The 16829-nt window shown below is 44.4% G+C and overlaps 2 protein-coding genes and 1 long non-coding RNA gene across 4 annotated transcripts; all 3 read left to right on the top strand.

Moving 5' to 3' along the window:
* Nucleotides 1–1845: 1845 nt before the first annotated feature.
* LOC101773920 (alpha-N-acetylglucosaminidase) lies at nt 1846–10205 on the top strand. 2 transcript variants are annotated; one of them, XM_012843135.2, is made up of 19 exons: nt 1846–2344; nt 2452–2531; nt 2944–3155; nt 3596–3717; nt 4434–4519; nt 5031–5125; nt 5421–5502; nt 5603–5709; nt 5875–5905; nt 6700–6817; nt 7150–7200; nt 7342–7451; nt 7588–7690; nt 7946–8044; nt 8621–8731; nt 8815–9050; nt 9266–9503; nt 9601–9679; nt 9787–10205. In XM_012843135.2, exons 1-19 carry the CDS (start codon nt 2111–2113, stop codon nt 10020–10022), a joined length of 2430 nt encoding a protein of 809 aa, XP_012698589.1. In that variant the 5' UTR covers nt 1846–2110; the 3' UTR covers nt 10023–10205. The 2 variants fall into 2 exon arrangements, with proteins under 2 accessions (XP_012698589.1, XP_004984324.1); XM_004984267.2 differs by lacking the exons at nt 1846–2344; nt 2452–2531 and having other exon boundaries at nt 3024–3155; nt 3585–3717.
* An 863-nt stretch (nt 10206–11068) lies between these two features.
* Nucleotides 11069–12916, top strand: LOC111255921. Its single transcript, XR_002676073.1, has 3 exons — nt 11069–11132; nt 11225–11347; nt 11699–12916. It is a non-coding gene; the product is annotated as an uncharacterized LOC111255921 (long non-coding RNA).
* A 1459-nt stretch (nt 12917–14375) lies between these two features.
* LOC101774318 (XIAP-associated factor 1) lies at nt 14376–16487 on the top strand (the record flags this gene model as incomplete). The annotated part of the gene is given in 4 exon segments (XM_004984268.3): nt 14376–14715; nt 15523–15658; nt 16150–16287; nt 16366–16487. Coding segments are annotated over 4 exon segments (464 nt in total), but the record flags the coding sequence as incomplete, so codon positions are not given.
* Between the last annotated feature and the right edge of the window lie 342 nt (nt 16488–16829).

Raw genomic sequence — 16829 nt, forward strand, 5'->3', positions numbered from 1 at the left:
CTCGCGGGTCGGCAGCAGCAACAACAACTCGAGGAGCTTCCGCGTCGAGATCGGCAGCGTCAGCAACCGCCGGTCCTCCGCCGCGGGCGACGACCGCCGCCTACTCGCTGGGCTCCTCTGACTACCGCGTCGACGATGGGATCGGAAGCCACGAGAAGGGGCCCATGTCCCGCAGCGTGGAAAAGGACGGTGGGTGGGGGCCATTTGTCATAGAGAGGAAGGGAGAGTGTGGCGCACTTACAGGTGGGGTGCAGCTGTCGGAATAGCTTGCACTAAACAAAAAGAGAATGGGACGGGGGCAATGTTGTCCTTACATGTCATTGCCACGCTGTACATCTGAGCTGGGGTGCCACGTAGGCTATTTTGGCAAATATATAAGAATCTTTTCTCTTCCATAGTAAATATGTGGGAGCATTTGTAAAAAGGGCGAATATAGTTGCGGAGAGGTGATATCCGTAAGAACGACAAATAGTTAAGTATCAGTTTCGTCCTCCTAACCAAACATCAATGTGGAATCAATGTGGAACCGTTCCATTCCTCCAACCAAACGTACGTCCAGCACGCGAAACCGTTCCATCCCTAAAATCATGGATGAGAACACATCCTAAGAGCAACTTCAAGAGTTCTTAAAAAATTCTTCCATAAAACGAGATATTGGGAGCTATACTAAAAAACTTTTTCCCCCAAAACATATCAGGTCACAGCAGAACGCTAAAAACTACTCCCCAATATTTACCACGTCATCATAATTGAGCCTACCTTCAGAACATACCCCTCTACCTCTAGAACAGAGCTCCATCGCTCCTTCGAGCAGAGCTCGCCGCCGGCTCTGCCACCATGGATCCTTGCCTCCTCCTGCTGCTCCTCGTCGCAGTCACCAGCCGCCGCGCCATCCGTCTCCGGCACCACCGCTCAGTCTCCCACATCCTCTTCCTCCTCCTCTACCGCTGCCGCACCAGGCCCCTCCTCATCCTCCTCATCCTCTTCCCCCACAACCAGCAACACTCCCATTTCCATCTCCATCGCCACCATGCTCTCCCTCTCCCACCCGCGCGCGCACCCCACCGTGGTGCCGCGGCACCAGCGCGCGCTCCGCCCCGCTATCACCGCCACCCCTTCGTCGTGCTGCCGCCACGCCAGCCACATCACCGCAAGCGCAATCCTGCTCCCCGGCGTTGGCAGCACAGGCAGCCGCGGCGACCGGAAGCTCCCCTTCACCCCTCCTCCAATGGCTCCGCCAGGCCAGCTCTACCAACCCTTCCACCCGCCGCCGTCCCCACTTTCGTCCAAGTTCTGCACCCTCGACCTCACCTAGCGCCTCGAGGTCCTCCACGACCGCCTAGGCCAGTGGCACGAGTACGCGCCCCTCATCTCCGCGCTCTCCCGAGCTTCACCCCGTCCTCCATCAAGGAGGCCACGGGCATCACCGGCGTCGAGCAGAACTGCCTTGTCGTCACGTCCCAGGTCCGCGACTCGCTCCTCAGCGAGACGGCCGCGTTCCCTCCATCTCCACGTCTAGCAGGCATGTGGCGAGTGGCACGAGGCAACCGGCGCGAAGCGGCGGGCGGCGCGCTACAGACGGTGCGTGCGTGTGGAAAAAAAAATGAGCGTGGGAGCAGGATTGGGGAAGATCGCACGTCGCGAAAATATGCGGGGCGAGGGGGCGTTTGTTCGTGTCGCTAATCTTTTGGGAAGTTTTGGGTGGACTGTTGGAGTTCGTTTTTTCTATTTTTCCCAAAAAAAGGTATTAGGGTAATATTAGCAGCTTTTGAAATTTCTGTAATGGGCGGAGAAAAGTCCGAATCGGCCGTTAACCCCTCGCCTGCCAGTGCCTCGTCCAAATGGAAGAAGATTCCAAGTCTTCGGTGATAAACACAAAAAACTCGGCCGACTGCGTTCCGCAGGCGGTCCAAATCGCCGCCGCTCCGCTCCATCATCCACGCTCGCATTATCCATCGCTTCTGATTAATTAATTCCCCGTGACGCAATCGCCGTGGATTCTTCAGTCCTCACTGCTCCCGCCTCAATCCTCATTGCTCCTGCAAGTCCACACTGCTCGGTGCTGTGTGCGCGGTAAGGCGGAGCGAGAAGCCACCGGCCGGAACTCGCCATGGGGCCACCACCGCCTCTTCCTCTCCTCCTCTTCGTTCTGCTGCTCGCGATTCTCCCGTCGCCTCCAGCGGCGGCGGCGGCGGCGGGCGGGCCGTCCGCGTGGGGGGCGCTCCGCGGGGCGGCGGGCAGCCGCAGGGCGTCGCCGGCGGAGCAGGAGCGGGCGGCGGCCGGGGTGCTGCTTCGGCTCCTCCCCTCCCACGCGCGCAGCTTCAACTTCCAGATCGACTCCAAGGTTGGAGGATCGTGGTGCTCGTACTTTTGAAGTTGCTCCCTGCTTGTTTGGAGGCGGAATTCGTTGACTCCTTTCTGGTGCGCCCCGTTTTGCTCTCGTCGCTGCAGGGAAGCGTGTGCGGTGAATCGAGCTGCTTCAGGATAAGCAACGTCGTTGACAATTCGGGCAAAGGCGGAGCGGAGATTCTGTATGTTGCTCTTTGACCACTTGTTTGTCACACGCAATTGTAGCTTGCTTGCGACGACAGTAGTAGCCCGGTCCTTGCCATGAACTTTGGCCGTTTAGTACAAGCAGTTTTGAAATGGTCCATCTGATAGCAATTCTTCCTGTCTGCATTAATGAGCTTGATATGCAGATATAGTGAAACATGATGATCATCAGTCCTGTTCTAGTTCTAGATTTTGCTGTCCAGTGATCATTCATTGTCTACCATCATGTTGGTGCAGTGGTTTGCTTAAAATTCAAAAAATTATCTTCGATTTTGATTCCTTAATTTAGAATTAGGAATGCATGTAATGCAAGAATTGACAAAGCTGACCCTTTGCTCTGGCTCTGTTATGAAGGTTAATGCAATCACCTTATATGTTTATGGTGTACAGGATCCAGGGAACCACAGGTGTTGAGCTCGTTTCCGGCCTCCACTGGTACTTGAAATACTGGTGCGGCGTGCATATCTCTTGGGATAAGACTGGGGGCGCACAATTGGCGTCGGTCCCTTCACCTGGGTCTCTGCCTCGTGTGAAGGGCGAGGGTGTGAAGATTGAGCGTCCTGTTCCTTGGAATTACTATCAGAATGTCGTCACCTCTAGCTGTGAGTCATTTCTTGCTTAGATTTCTGTTTTGATAACCCTATTTTTTATTTATTCAAAAGCTATTCATTTCTTCAACATCAAGCTCTGAGTCCCTCATCATAGTCGGCACCCTACTGTCCTGAACTCCTGGTGCCTGGAGAGTACATATGCTTATAGTTTTCAAAATATGATCATGCCATGTTTTGTATTGATCAGTATCAATCTACTATTTCTACTGCCATACCAAATCATTGTATCAGCATCTAGTCTCGTACATCCAATTCTACTGACTTTTGGCCAACATTGTTCTTGTTAACCTGTAAATTGCAAACATATAACATTTCTATTGAAAATTAAGTTATAAATCCTGATTTTGAAAGAAATATCTTTGAAACCTTCCCACTATTTACAAAGATTCCAACATTTTTATCTCGCTAAAATTCATGTAGTGTTTCTATAGACTCTTTTGTGTGGTGGGACTGGAAAAGATGGGAGAAAGAAATTGACTGGATGGCACTTCAAGGAATTAACTTGCCTTTAGCATTTACGGGACAGGAGGCTATCTGGCAAAAGGTTTTTAAGGTAGTGTAACAGACATCTACAATGCTGAAATGTTCTAAGTATTGCAACTTATTTTTCAAAACATTTTCCTACTTGTGTTTACACTTTAGAACAGTACAGTATTATGAATTATTCAGAATAATGTCAATGATTAAGCATATGTTTAGATCTGAGAAAAGTCTGCACCAGCATAAAAACCAGTTCTATTCACATGTGTTGCCTAATTGTAGCCCACTAGGCTACTTCGGAAAGTAAAGCTAGGTTGCATGCCCTATTATTAGGAATTGACCGTTGAATACATAAAATTTACATGCTGTTCTAGAAAACTAGAATCCAAGTGATTTAATAACAGAACAGCTCAAAAGATAATGATATACATTGAACCGATTTAGTTCTGTATGCGTCAAACTATTGAGAGTTGGGATAATAATGTGACAAATTTCAGTGTTTTTCTCCTTTGCCTGATATAACTACACATCAATATTGTCTTAACACCAGAACAATGAGGAATCCTCATGTATATTGCAGACTTGGACTTATTGCAAAATTACCATCTCTACCAATTTGGACCATCTGTAATCATCAAAAACCTAAATGTTACTTTCTTCCTTCTGTTGGGTACTGTCACTGTTTTCCTTTTCTTGTCCTTGTCATTTTGAACCTTTGCTATGATTTTGAGTTTCTTTCTAACCTCTTGTTGCAATCAGGGCCTTACTAATTATTGAGTGTTATTCCAGAGTTTTAATGTCACCGACAGAGATTTAGATGATTTTTTCGGTGGACCAGCTTTCCTTGCTTGGGCCAGAATGGGGAACTTGCATGGGTAAGTGAGGACTAAAATTTATTGTCTATTCCTGAACTTGGCAGAAATTGCGAGAATGTGAGATAAACAGTATATTGACTATAAAATGAACAAGGCTATATTGTCTGATGTAGATGTTTGGTTATTAGTTCAGATAGGATGATTTTTTTATCCTTATGCATAAGAAAAAGAGGACCTCTTGTTCAAACGTGTCGACATCATGACATCACCACCCTGATTGGTTGTTTGAGGTTTTGGTTCAATGAAATTTCGTTCATGTTGCTACATTGTATATAGTTTATTAAGGATTTCTCTACCTGCTTGATTCTTTTCTCTCTGGAAATCAGGTGTTACCATACCACATGACCAATGATTCATTTAACCATTATTGCACTGACTAAACCATTGCAGTTCCATAGTTAAAATTGAAAAATGAGGCTTTTTGGAGATAGGATCATTTGGTGGTATGTATTTGTTGGTCTGACATTAAAGAGCAATGAATTTTATTTTTATTTTTTTTCCAATCTCTTAGATGGGGTGGACCACTCTCACAAAATTGGTTGGATCAACAATTGGCACTGCAAAAGAAAATACTATCCCGTATGATTGAGTTTGGGATGGTCCCTGGTATGGTTTGTTTTACTATTCTTATATATTTAACATATGCCATCACATTTGTACCACCTTGCCACCTATCTTTCAAGATTCTCACATTTGCAATTCTGTTTATCTTTTTTTATGTGTTTATAAAATTGAAAGACCATTGCACTTTTAGTTCTCTCTTAATGAAATGACACGCAATTCTCCTACGTCGTTCAAGAAAAAAAAAGACCAATGCACCTTTTACTAGTGATAATCTATTACTACAATGCGGTAAATACTGTTTCAAGCTTTTTACTTACCGTGCACTACTATTTTGCAGTTCTTCCATCGTTCTCAGGAAATGTTCCAGCTGTGTTCTCAAAATTATTTCCATCTGCTAACATTACCCAGCTTGGTGACTGGTAACATACTTTCTTATAGAATTCATAATGTCTCTTGAAAAGTAACACGTGACATGTTAGCTTATATATTTTATTGCCTACGTGATATTTTCTGCTTCAGGAATACTGTTGATGCTGATCCTAGGTGGTGCTGCACTTATCTTCTTGGTCCGTCTGATGCATTGTTTATAGAAGTTGGGCAGGCTTTTATCAAGCAACAAATAAAAGGTATATACCTGTCATTTGTTTCCTTGCAACATATGAAACTTGATTTTTTTCCCCTGAAGTTTCTGAATCAAATAACTCAAGTACCAAGAGTGGACTTTTGGTTTATGTTTCCATGACCTTAATATAGAGATTCACTTTTTCTTTTGTGTTTTTGGATGTATGCAGAATACGGCGATGTAACTAACATCTATAACTGGTACAGCCTACTAATCTGCTTCTTTGGAATTTCTCCTGAATATGGTGTGATTACTCTGTTTCCTTTGCATGTTGGGTCACAAGGCTTTGCTGTGGTGCTATTAGTGGGGATATTTTGTCTTTCCTTGTTAACAAAGAATGTGTATGTAAGAACATTCTGACTCTTGGTGCAGGAAAGTTTTAGTGCAAAACAGTTCAATGTCTTAAGATATTTGACATGAGTACAACTTGAATGTTAAAACTATGAAGGGAAAATCTCAACAACACAGCACTACGATTATTCCTAAGTTGTAAATGAAGTAATGCTTTAGCCATGGAAGATGTCACAGCACATACTATATTCTTATAGGTCCAGTTTGAATATTATGTGTTTTTTTAAATGGGAATATTCTGTGTTTTTAGTATAGAGTACATGAGGAATTACAATTCTAGACCAAAAATTAGCATGGTGGTAAACTTAACTAACATGTCTGCTCGTTCTTCCCTCAGTTCATTCTTTGTTTAACTTGCAAGTGTAAACTTGCTATCCCGAGGAAAAAATGGTTCTTGATTCTGTTTGAAGTATTGATATAATATACATATCATCTGGTTTAAGGTACTAATAGTGGATAGTTCAAAATTCTTGATTCATTGGTGGTTCATTATGCCACTCTGGTCATATCTCATTGGTTTACAGCTTAGCACGCTGTTAGACATTCCGTGTATATATGTTATTTGCTCACTTGCTGTTTTTACCTTTTACTTTCTACATCCTGTACACATTGTACATTTTACAATTATGGCTGCTACTTTCAGTGACACGTTCAATGAGAATACCCCACCCACAAATGAACCAGCATATATTTCATCACTTGGTTCTGCTATTTATGAAGCAATGTCAAGAGGTAACAAGAATGCAGTGTGGTTAATGCAGGTGTGCTCACATCCTCCTTTTACCTTTAAAATGTAAATATTTCTGCATTTTCTGTTGCATGGCAGCCATATGTCCTATAGATGGTAGTAAATTGTCCAATTAAGAAGATGGAGCAGAGTCATTGGGCAGGAAAAGGAATGTGAATCCATAGGAAGTACTATATATGAAGTATCATTATAAATAGTGACTCCTGTCCGAGTTTGTTAAAAATAAAGCTATGTCTTAAATGGTGTCTGTTAATATTGTTGCATACTTGCATTAAGCTACCGTTTGTTATCAGTCACCATCTAATGACTGGAAACTTTGAGCATAATTAAGTGTGCTTGATGCAGGGTTGGTTATTCTATTCAGATGCTGCGTTCTGGAAGGAACCTCAAATGAAAGTAAGCTCCTGTCTTGATTTTGATCGGCATCACTTTGAGCTCTAAAATAAATGTGATAACTCATAGAATAAATGTTCATGCAGAATTTCTTTGCCCCTTTAGAACCTACATGCAAATAGGTTAATCCCCTTTAACTTTCAGGCACTACTTCACTCTGTTCCAATTGGTAAGATGATAGTCCTTGATTTATTTGCTGATGTCAAGCCCATTTGGAAAATGTCTTCTCAATTCTACGGCGTACCATACATCTGGTATGTCTTCTTTAAACCTCCCTTCGCATCCTGTTATTCCAAACCATCATTTTTTTTGTTCTCATTTCTATTTTTAAAATCCACATGGAATTCCCCTTTCCGCAACCTTATTTATGTATTAATTTGCTTAATCTAGGTGCTTGCTACACAACTTTGGTGGGAATATTGAAATGTATGGCATACTTGATTCAATTGCATCTGGCCCTATTGATGCCCGTACGAGTTACAATTCGACAATGGTATGTACACCCTTTTCTCTAATGGAGCAAATATACCAATTTTGGCATTTTCATGTCTGAGTTAAAAACATTTATTGTCTGCTGGATCAATTTTGAAGTGAATCAATGTTATTCTGTCATATATGCTCATTATTCTGATTAGTTGGTCGTTCATCTTTCATGATACGGATGTAGATTTTCAAAACTAATGCATTTTCTATGATGCTTCTAATGAATACTTATGGAGTTATGTTTGGCACTTAAATCTTTTTTTAGATTGGTGTTGGCATGTGCATGGAGGGAATAGAGCAGAATCCAGTTGTTTATGAACTTACGTCTGAAATGGCATTTCGTAATAAGAAGGTTGAAGTTGAGGTAAATAGTACAAATGCAAACCTAGCCTTTTTGAATTATGTTTCACTGCTCTTCTCACTTCTTTATTTTGAAACTACTATAGTTGTATAAAGTATGACGTGCCACTCTATAGAAAGTTTGCACTTTAATAACCAATGTGCCACTACACAAGGTTTTTATTTGAAATGCTGAAGAAAACCAATATGATCAAAAGGTTACCTCAGCCTTCTGCTAATAGTTCTTCCTTTTCCCTCATTTGATTTTAGAAAGACAAGGGAATTAGTTGAAATTTCCTGTCTTGAGTAAAACATTGACAGGTGTAGTACCAGAAAAGGATTATAAAAAAGTACCAAAATTCTATTTTTGTAGTTTCTTGGTTGACATCCTTTATGCGGTCCTGTTAACATGGGGTGAATGAAGTACACACGGTGCTGTCTTAATACAGATCATATATGTCTCTTTTCTTTTGTGGCAAACTCACTATGGCTTTGTTCAATATTACTGCTTTAGATATTGTCTTACATCTTTAAATTTGACCATATATTTTGCTTTGATAGTAGGTTGATTACCATCTAACATTTGTCCATAACCTTCCAGGATTGGTTAAAAACCTACTCAAATAGGCGATATGGTCAAGCAAATGCTGAAATAGAGAAAGCTTGGAGATATTTGTATCATACAATATACAATTGCACTGATGGAATTGCGGTTTGATTTCAAACATGCTTCTTTGTTGCAACTATCCAGTGCCTCTCCCTAGAGTAATATGCCCTTCCATATGTTGGTTGCAGGATCATAATAAGGACTACATAGTTGAATTTCCGGACATAAGTCCAAGTTCATTCAGCACTCAGCTTTCTAAACGAAGGGGTATGTCAATTTCGAGTAACCATAGGAGGTTTTTCTTAAGTGAGGTCTCTGGAAGCCTACCACATCCACATCTATGGTATTCCACAAAGGAGGCCATCAAAGCCCTTGAACTATTCCTCAATGCAGGAAATGATTTTTCAAAAAGTATCACATATAGGTACGATATCTTGGGGTCAGTTTGTTCTTTTTCAGCTGTTGCCAATTTTGTTCCTGCAGTAACAGCAGTTGATATGTTCCATGCCCAATTCAGGGTACCAAATTAACGCTCAGTTTTTCATTTATTTCAGTTTAGTGAAAACAACTAGTTTATGCTACTTAGGCGTGATTTTGCTTTAACTGAGTATTACTGATAAATTGTGACTTTTACCTCAGGTACGACCTTGTCGACCTAACTAGGCAGTGCCTATCAAAACTAGCAAATGAAGTGTACCTTGATGCAATGCGCTCGTACCAAAAGAAAGACTCGAATGGCTTGAATTCTCACGCAAGGAAATTTCTCGAAATCATCGCGGATATTGATACACTACTAGCTGCTGATGATAATTTTCTGCTGGGCCCCTGGTTGGAAAGTGCAAAAAGTCTTGCTATGACTGAAAGTGAACGAAAGCAGGTATGCTCAATGTTCTTCATCAAATATTTGGATCTGGATCCTAAACCAACCCTTTTTTTCCTGTTACTGAGGACTGAATCGAAACTCTTTCTATCAGTACGAGTGGAATGCCAGAACACAGGTGACGATGTGGTATGACAACACGGAGACCGAGCAGAGTAAATTGCATGACTACGGTAATTCCAAGCGCAATACTCCTAGTTTGCAAGTTGTTACCCACCAGTTGTATGGCCCAGCTCTGCATTACTAATCCTCCTCTTCCTTGTTAATGCCAAATTACCAGCCAATAAGTTCTGGAGCGGGCTGCTGAAGAGCTATTACCTTCCAAGGGCGTCAAAATACTTCGCATACTTGACGAGAAGCCTGCAAGAGAACCGGAGCTTCCAGCTGGAGGAATGGAGGAAGGACTGGATCTCGTATTCCAACGAGTGGCAGTCCGGGAAGGAGCTGTACGGCGTGAAGGCCACGGGTGACGCTCTGGCGATCGCCAGGTCACTGTACAGAAAATACTTCAGCTAGTCGCGGCCGCAGCGTTGCTGCTTTGGTGTCTCTGTTGCCGGGGGGAAATAATGCACTCGTGTGAGAAATTGACCTGTATTCTGTGTAATCCTTTCAATTCACCCTTGCTTGGTTCAGGAGTGCTTCCGAACAATGCGGATTGCAACGTAAATGTGATGCGAAAGGCAGACGCATATCGCTGTACATACATGCGTAGTGGCCGTAGGTTCTCATGGTTGTTCGTCGAGAGGGTTTCCAATCGAAAGCCGGGGAGAAAGTGTACGTATGCCCGTCGCGTTGAATCGCGAGTCACGCCGCCGCCCAACTCCATCTTCTACAGCAAAAGATGGAACCGCGATCCCACGTATCCAACCGCGTACAGAAACCGGGGCAAAGCAAACCAACGGCCCGGATGGCTTCGTGGCACGAGCGGACCCCACCAAGGAGTTTAAAGCCATCTCCAACGCAAACACCGCGACGCAAATGCAGCTTGGTCGGACCCGGCCGCCCGCAAAACCCCGACTCGTAACGGCCAAGTAAAACCCAAACCCCCTTCGCTTCCTTCCCGCGGAAGTTTGCAATTGCTCTCCACGCCCAGTCGCCACCGCCACCCCCCGACCACCGCGGCCGCATTGGAGGGGTAGAGGCCCGATGGAGTGCGTCAAGTCGGTCCAGCGCGCGGCGCTGGCGGCGCTCCCGCCGGACGGCGGGCCCTACCTGGCGGTGGGCACGGTGGCGGGCGCCGTGGACGCGGACTTCGCCTCCGCCTCCATGGTCGAGCTCTTCGGCCTGGATTTCCGCTCCGACGCCGCCGACATCCCGCTCCTCGCCTCCACGCCCCGCCCCGACCGCTTCCACCGCATCCGCTGGTCCAGGCCGCTCGCGCCGGGGGCGGGCTCCCTCGGCCTCGGCCTCCTCGCCGGGGGACTCGGGGACGGCACCGTCGCGCTCTGGAACCCACGCGCCATGATCAGGCAAATTCCGCCGCCTCCCAACGAAAACCGCCCGTGAGGTTGGGCTCGGTTACGTACGGCGGTGTCTGATATGTAATATGTTTGTCGTGTCTGCAGCTCGGAGGGGGAAGGAGCGGACGACGCAATGATTGCTCGCCTCGAGAAGCACAAGGGGCCGGTGAGCGCTGCGGCACTGTCCATTTGCTGATTCGAATGGTGGGGTTGAGGTCCTGGGCTTCGGTTTAACGATTTTATGCTGGGGATTTGTAGGTGCGCGGGCTGGACTTCAGCGAGTTCAGGCCGCACATGCTCGCGACTGGTGCTGACGACGGAGAGGTGATCGTCTGGGATCTGAAGAACCCTGCCATGCCCGCCGTGTGTTGCCAGCTCAAGGTACACAAAGCATTCTCGCCCACACCTCACTGTGTACCATCAGTCCCATTGCTGTTATACTTTTAGGATCAACTGTATATACGAATGATGCTTGCTATTCTGCCTTTGAAGAATCACACTCTATAGTCGGCATGTCTAGCTTTTGGTATCACAGTAAGATGAAATTTACATGGCTTTGTGTGGTTGAACTACAATAATTTGCCTTTTTTACCTTAACCAGAATTTTTTTATTTACTGTTTGTCCTATGTTTTTCTTTTCTCTTTTACTTGTTATCGCGCAACTTAAGTTTGATGATTGCCACTATTTATGTAGAACACTGGCTCAATTGCGCAAAATGAAATCTCTTGCAGATCCTGGAATCCACGGCATTCCCACATTTTGGCATCCACTTCTTATAATGGGATCACAGGTAAAGCATACTGTATCTTGTTTGCCTGTTGAAATTGTTCAGCATTTACTCTAATTCTTTTTTCTTATAATCTTTTATCAATTATAGCTGTGTGGGACGTGGATAGTAAGAGGCCGGTGATTAAGTAATTTTCTCTGCTGATTGAGTTATTCTCTAATTGTTATGTTTGTCAATGCAATATTTACTTTTTATTAACTTTGTAATCCATTCTCCATTATCTTAAATAGCTTATCTGATTCCGAAAGCAATTAGGGTTGCGTGGAATAATAGATTGAATTGATAGGAGATAGAGGTTACAATATATAGGGGTGAGGAGATCTTAGGGCTTATAGAAACAGAGCCAGATAAGATCTCCTCCTTTCTCTAATCAATCAACAGGGCCGGTCGGGCTGAAAGCCATGGGGCACAGGCTCGTATACACGCATACCATATATCTGCTAACACGCCCCCTCAGTCGAATCGTCGATGCGTCGAACATTCAGACTGGACCTGAACTTCGAGAAGACCGAAGAAGGCAGCCCCTTTGTGAAGACATCAACAAACTGAGAAGTGGTGGGAACATGAAGGACTCGCACTTCTCCAAGCGCAACACGCTCCCGAACGAAATGAAGATCGATCTCCACATGTTCGGTGCGCTGATGCTGAACAGGGTTGGAGGACATGTAGACCGTGCTGATATTGTCACAATACACCAGGGTAGCCCGACGCAATGGTGTGTGCAGCTCACCCAGTAGCTGACGTAGCCATGTGGCCTCGTCAATTGCGTTGGCGACAGCTCAATACTCAGTCTCTGTACTAGAGCGGGAAACTGTATTCTGACGCTTGGAAGACTAGAAGATCATGTTGTCGCTAAGAAACACAGCATGGCCCGAGGTGAACTTGCGCGTGTCAGGACAGCCAGCCCCCTCAACATCAGAGTAAACTAGACTTTTGCCATTTTTATGTACATTAGTCAGGCTGACATTTGCATGACTGTATTCTTCTGTTAAACTTCAGAATTACTGTGTCACCAGTACCTAATGAGCAACTCCCCAAAAAAATAATGAATAAGGATTGCTGCATTCTATGACTGCAGATAGTAGGATGCCTTTTTATTGGAAACGTGTCTTTGTAAACATATTTGATTTTCGGTGCCACTCTTCGTGGGTGTTGGCAGCTAAGCCTTGATTGATTGATTCCCTTGCTTTGAGCTTCGTTCCGTGTTACCAAGTGTTTCAGTGTATATTGTCAGTGTAGCCTGAACGGCAATTGCACAATTCTATTCTCTCTTCCATTTTTTTTCTAATCTGGGCACCGGCTCCTGTACAATTGCAGGTGGTCCTGACGACAAGTGACTGGGACGAGTGCTTCAGGGTGTTTGATCTTTAGTCCGGACTAAAATTCATATCACATCGAAGGCTAATTGGAAGGATTAAATATGAGTTAATTATAAAATTAATTACACAGACGGAGGCTAATTCACGAGACAAGTCTATTAAGCCTAACTAATCCATCATTAGCACATGTTTACTGTAGCATCACATTGTCAAATCATGGAGTAATTAGGCTTAATAGATTCGTCTCGCAAATTAGTCTCCATCTATGCAATTGGTTTTGTAATTAATCTATATTTAATACTCCTAATTAGTATCTAAACGTTCGAGTGACATATTTTAAAGAACCAAACACCCCCTAATTATTTGGCTAGCAGCATTGAGCGGCTGATCAAGGCAAGGCAGAACTTGAAAACATAAAGCAAAGCCTACCTTTCTGCGGCTGCTATTGTATACATATCATGGCCTTTCCCCATCGAATGTGAATGCTGGTAGTATAGATCCTTGACCTCGAGCTCCACTTGCACGGAAGCCACGGCCGTATCAAAAGCTTGACTCGAATCATTCGGCTGTGACTGGTTTCAAAACTAAATTTAGTAGATCGGTAAACTGACCAATGTATGTGGACTGAATGGACAGTACCCTATCAAAGTAGCTACAGCAGTGACTTCTGTTTTTACATAGTACACACACTAATCCTTGCATCTGTTCGCACAGAAAGAGATCGATAAACTGACCAGGAGTCATATTGTGATTACGAGCACTTTACATCGTGCCCACCTGAGGTGACATTTGCCTTCTCAAGGGATTAATTGTAAAGTGGTATCACGTGTAAAACTGTACATTGTGCCATGTACAATACCGTGCATTCTTGAAAGAAATCCTTTGCAAGAGGTCCAGGGCAGGCAGCAAATACCGGGACATAACCTCCACTGATTTCCAAATACCGGGACATGTTTGGTAGTTCGAGTGACGACCTTGTAAAACAAATACCCTCGCCAACCATAGATCACTGTTTTCACCAGGGCACTTGGGCACGAACCTTCGAGCTTGCCCCCTGCAAAGATCATAAATTCAACTGAAATGCTCAAAAGTCTTGCAGTTGCAGGTGGGCATGGAAAGGAGAAACACTTCACATGTCCAAGCGTGAGTGTGCTTGCTGGTCCCTTGTCCGGGCCGGGTTTGAGACGGCTGACTTTGCTACAGGGCCTCAAACCCGCTCGGCACGGCCCGGCAAACCCAAGGCCGGCCGGTGCCTGATGGTACAGTGTAATAATAACTCCACCCGGCAAACGAGAAGAACTCCAGCATGCCACGCCTGACCTCGCCTAATCCACCCACCCCTCTCGCCCTCCCATAAATTCTCTCTTCCCCTCCGCGGATCAATCCCTCCACCTCCCCCCACCGCGTCTCCTCTCTCTCCTCCCCGGCTCCCCCCGCCTTCCCTCGGGACCTCCGGCCGCGCGCCTCTCCTCGTCACCCGCGGCCCCAGCTCTGCCCGGCGCCGTCTCGGCCGCGGCTGAGGAGACCGCCCCCCGTCGCCGATCCGATCGGGAGCCGGAGGTTAAGGGGGCGACATGGCAGCGGCCGGCGCCGACTCCGATCCCGCCTCGGCTGTCCCCGCCGTCTCCACCTGCGCGCACTGGTTCGTGGCCGCCCCCCGTTTCCGATTTTTGCCCCCCTTTTGCTCCGTCCCTCGCGGCTCCCGGTGTCTTGGCGGGTGCACGTGTGTCATGTGTCGGTGATGCGGTTGGTCTCGTGGGCTCGGATCTGGACTTGGGAGGAGTCCGATTGGATCGAGGGGAAGGGAATTTACGTGGTGGCGGGAGGAGCTGTCGGCGTATCGCGTGATCAGGATGTTAATTATATTGGTGTTTCAGCTGTTAATGATATTGGTGTTCCAGGTGATAGGAACATGAAATTTAGAGGCGTCCTACTCGTAGCGACATACTTAGATATGCGCATATGCTTTTGCATTTCAAGCAAGCAAAACAATAACAAATTGGAATGAAAAATGACTTGTTTGATTATTAGCAAATATGTATCTTTACACAAATTGTAGAATTTAACAGAAGAGATGGCATTGTGTTTTTTATCATCAATTACCAGGGCACTTTTTATGCATTTACGTAAGGTTAGGACAAACTGCATTTTACATGTTTATTCTTTTTGGGCTCATTTGTTGATTATTAGGTTGAATCAGATGTGGGAGAGATTCAGTCTCTGAACAGGCTTAAATCACTTAGCCATTCTTTCACCTGGGATCAGCTATTTTTCATTCTACAATGCAACCAAAGACCATCGCTAGTCAAATTTATGCAATTTGTGACTACTTTTTCCATTGTAGTTTGATGAGCACCGTGTTTCATGCGCTTATGCAGTTATGCTCTATTTGTGAAATCAGATGTCAGCCATCATTCGTTATAAGTTTCTTTATCTTTGTTTTCATCAGTCAGCGCGAGATCCCATCTTCCAACATCGACTTGCATTCTGTACACTGTGCCCGTAACCTCCAAAAGTGCCAGCACTGTGGAGAAATGGTTCCAAGGAAGCTTATGGATGAACATTATGATGAAAACCATGCACCGGTATGTTTGCTACCATCCCAAGTGTAATGTTTTAGACTCTTATATCATCATGCCTGTTTCTCGTTGTATGATGAGCAAAATGTGTTTCCATTTTAATGCTGCCATTGTCTTATCTCGCATCATTGTAGATACTCCCTCCATTTTTATATATATGATGTTTGTGAACTAATTAATTAGCTCATCCTCAAAAGGAGGTAGTAGAAACATATGCTTAGTTGCATAAGTTTTAGTTAATTGCAGAATGCACAGAATTAGAATCAATGCTATTGTCAGTTACGGCACTGTTTCTTAATATTACCATGGTAGTGTGGTAGCTTCTTTTTATACTCAGGAACTGTATAGTGTATTTCATTTTTGTGTTCCGTTGGCCAAAGTGAAACACTTGTGATCTATAGTGACTAGAGGAGTAAGGTGCATTTTGTTCCCAAGATATAGGACATCTGCTTTAGTATTCCTTAGTGCATTTCCTTAAAATATCTTCTTGCATACAGATGAATTGCACTCTTTGCAAAGAAACAATAGAACGTGAAAGTTGGGATCTTCATAAAAGTGAAAAGTGCCCACAAAGAATGGTTGCCTGTGAATATTGCGAGTTCGAACTGCCTGCAGTTGATCTGAAAGAACATCAGGTATAATTTGTACCTTTGAAACCATGTAATCTTGAAATTTCATTTTAGATGTTCAGTTCACATCATTTTGAGATGCAGGATGTATGTGGAAACCGAACGGAATATTGTCAAACATGCAGAAAGTATATTAGACTGCGTGAGTGGATAGGGCACGAAATACAGTGCCATACAAACTCAAATGGCTCTGCAGAAACGTCTAGGTATGGACAGACATCTTTATTTTAACTATATACGAACTTTTTGCATTCATATATATAAAATTTATATGATCCAACATGTAACATACTCTAACTCGGTCTAATGGACCTAGATTTTCTTACCAAGCCATATTCATGAATTTATCATTATACAAATAATATACTAGCCTTCCTGACTGTATGTTCAATCATTCTTGGGTGATCTTATCAAGATGATAATGTAACTCGAAGGTAATTAAGTTTGACCCCTTGTCAAGATGATAATGATTCCCCACCCCACCCACCCACCCACACACCCAGCCACACCAAAATAAAAATGACCATCCATTTTGAAATAGTTTGATG

Source organism: Setaria italica, chromosome IX, assembly GCF_000263155.2.
Source record: "Setaria italica strain Yugu1 chromosome IX, Setaria_italica_v2.0, whole genome shotgun sequence".
Lineage (NCBI taxonomy): Eukaryota > Viridiplantae > Streptophyta > Magnoliopsida > Poales > Poaceae > Setaria > Setaria italica.

Coding starts and splice junctions, on each gene's coding strand:
- LOC101773920 (XM_012843135.2), top strand. CDS start 2,111: ATGGGGCCACCACCGCCTCTTCCTCTCCTCCTCTTCGTTCTGCTGCTC. Junction 5,503..5,602: donor ATTACCCAGCTTGGTGACTG/GTAACATACTTT, acceptor TTTCTGCTTCAG/GAATACTGTTGATGCTGATC. Junction 8,732..8,814: donor ATTGCACTGATGGAATTGCG/GTTTGATTTCAA, acceptor TGTTGGTTGCAG/GATCATAATAAGGACTACAT.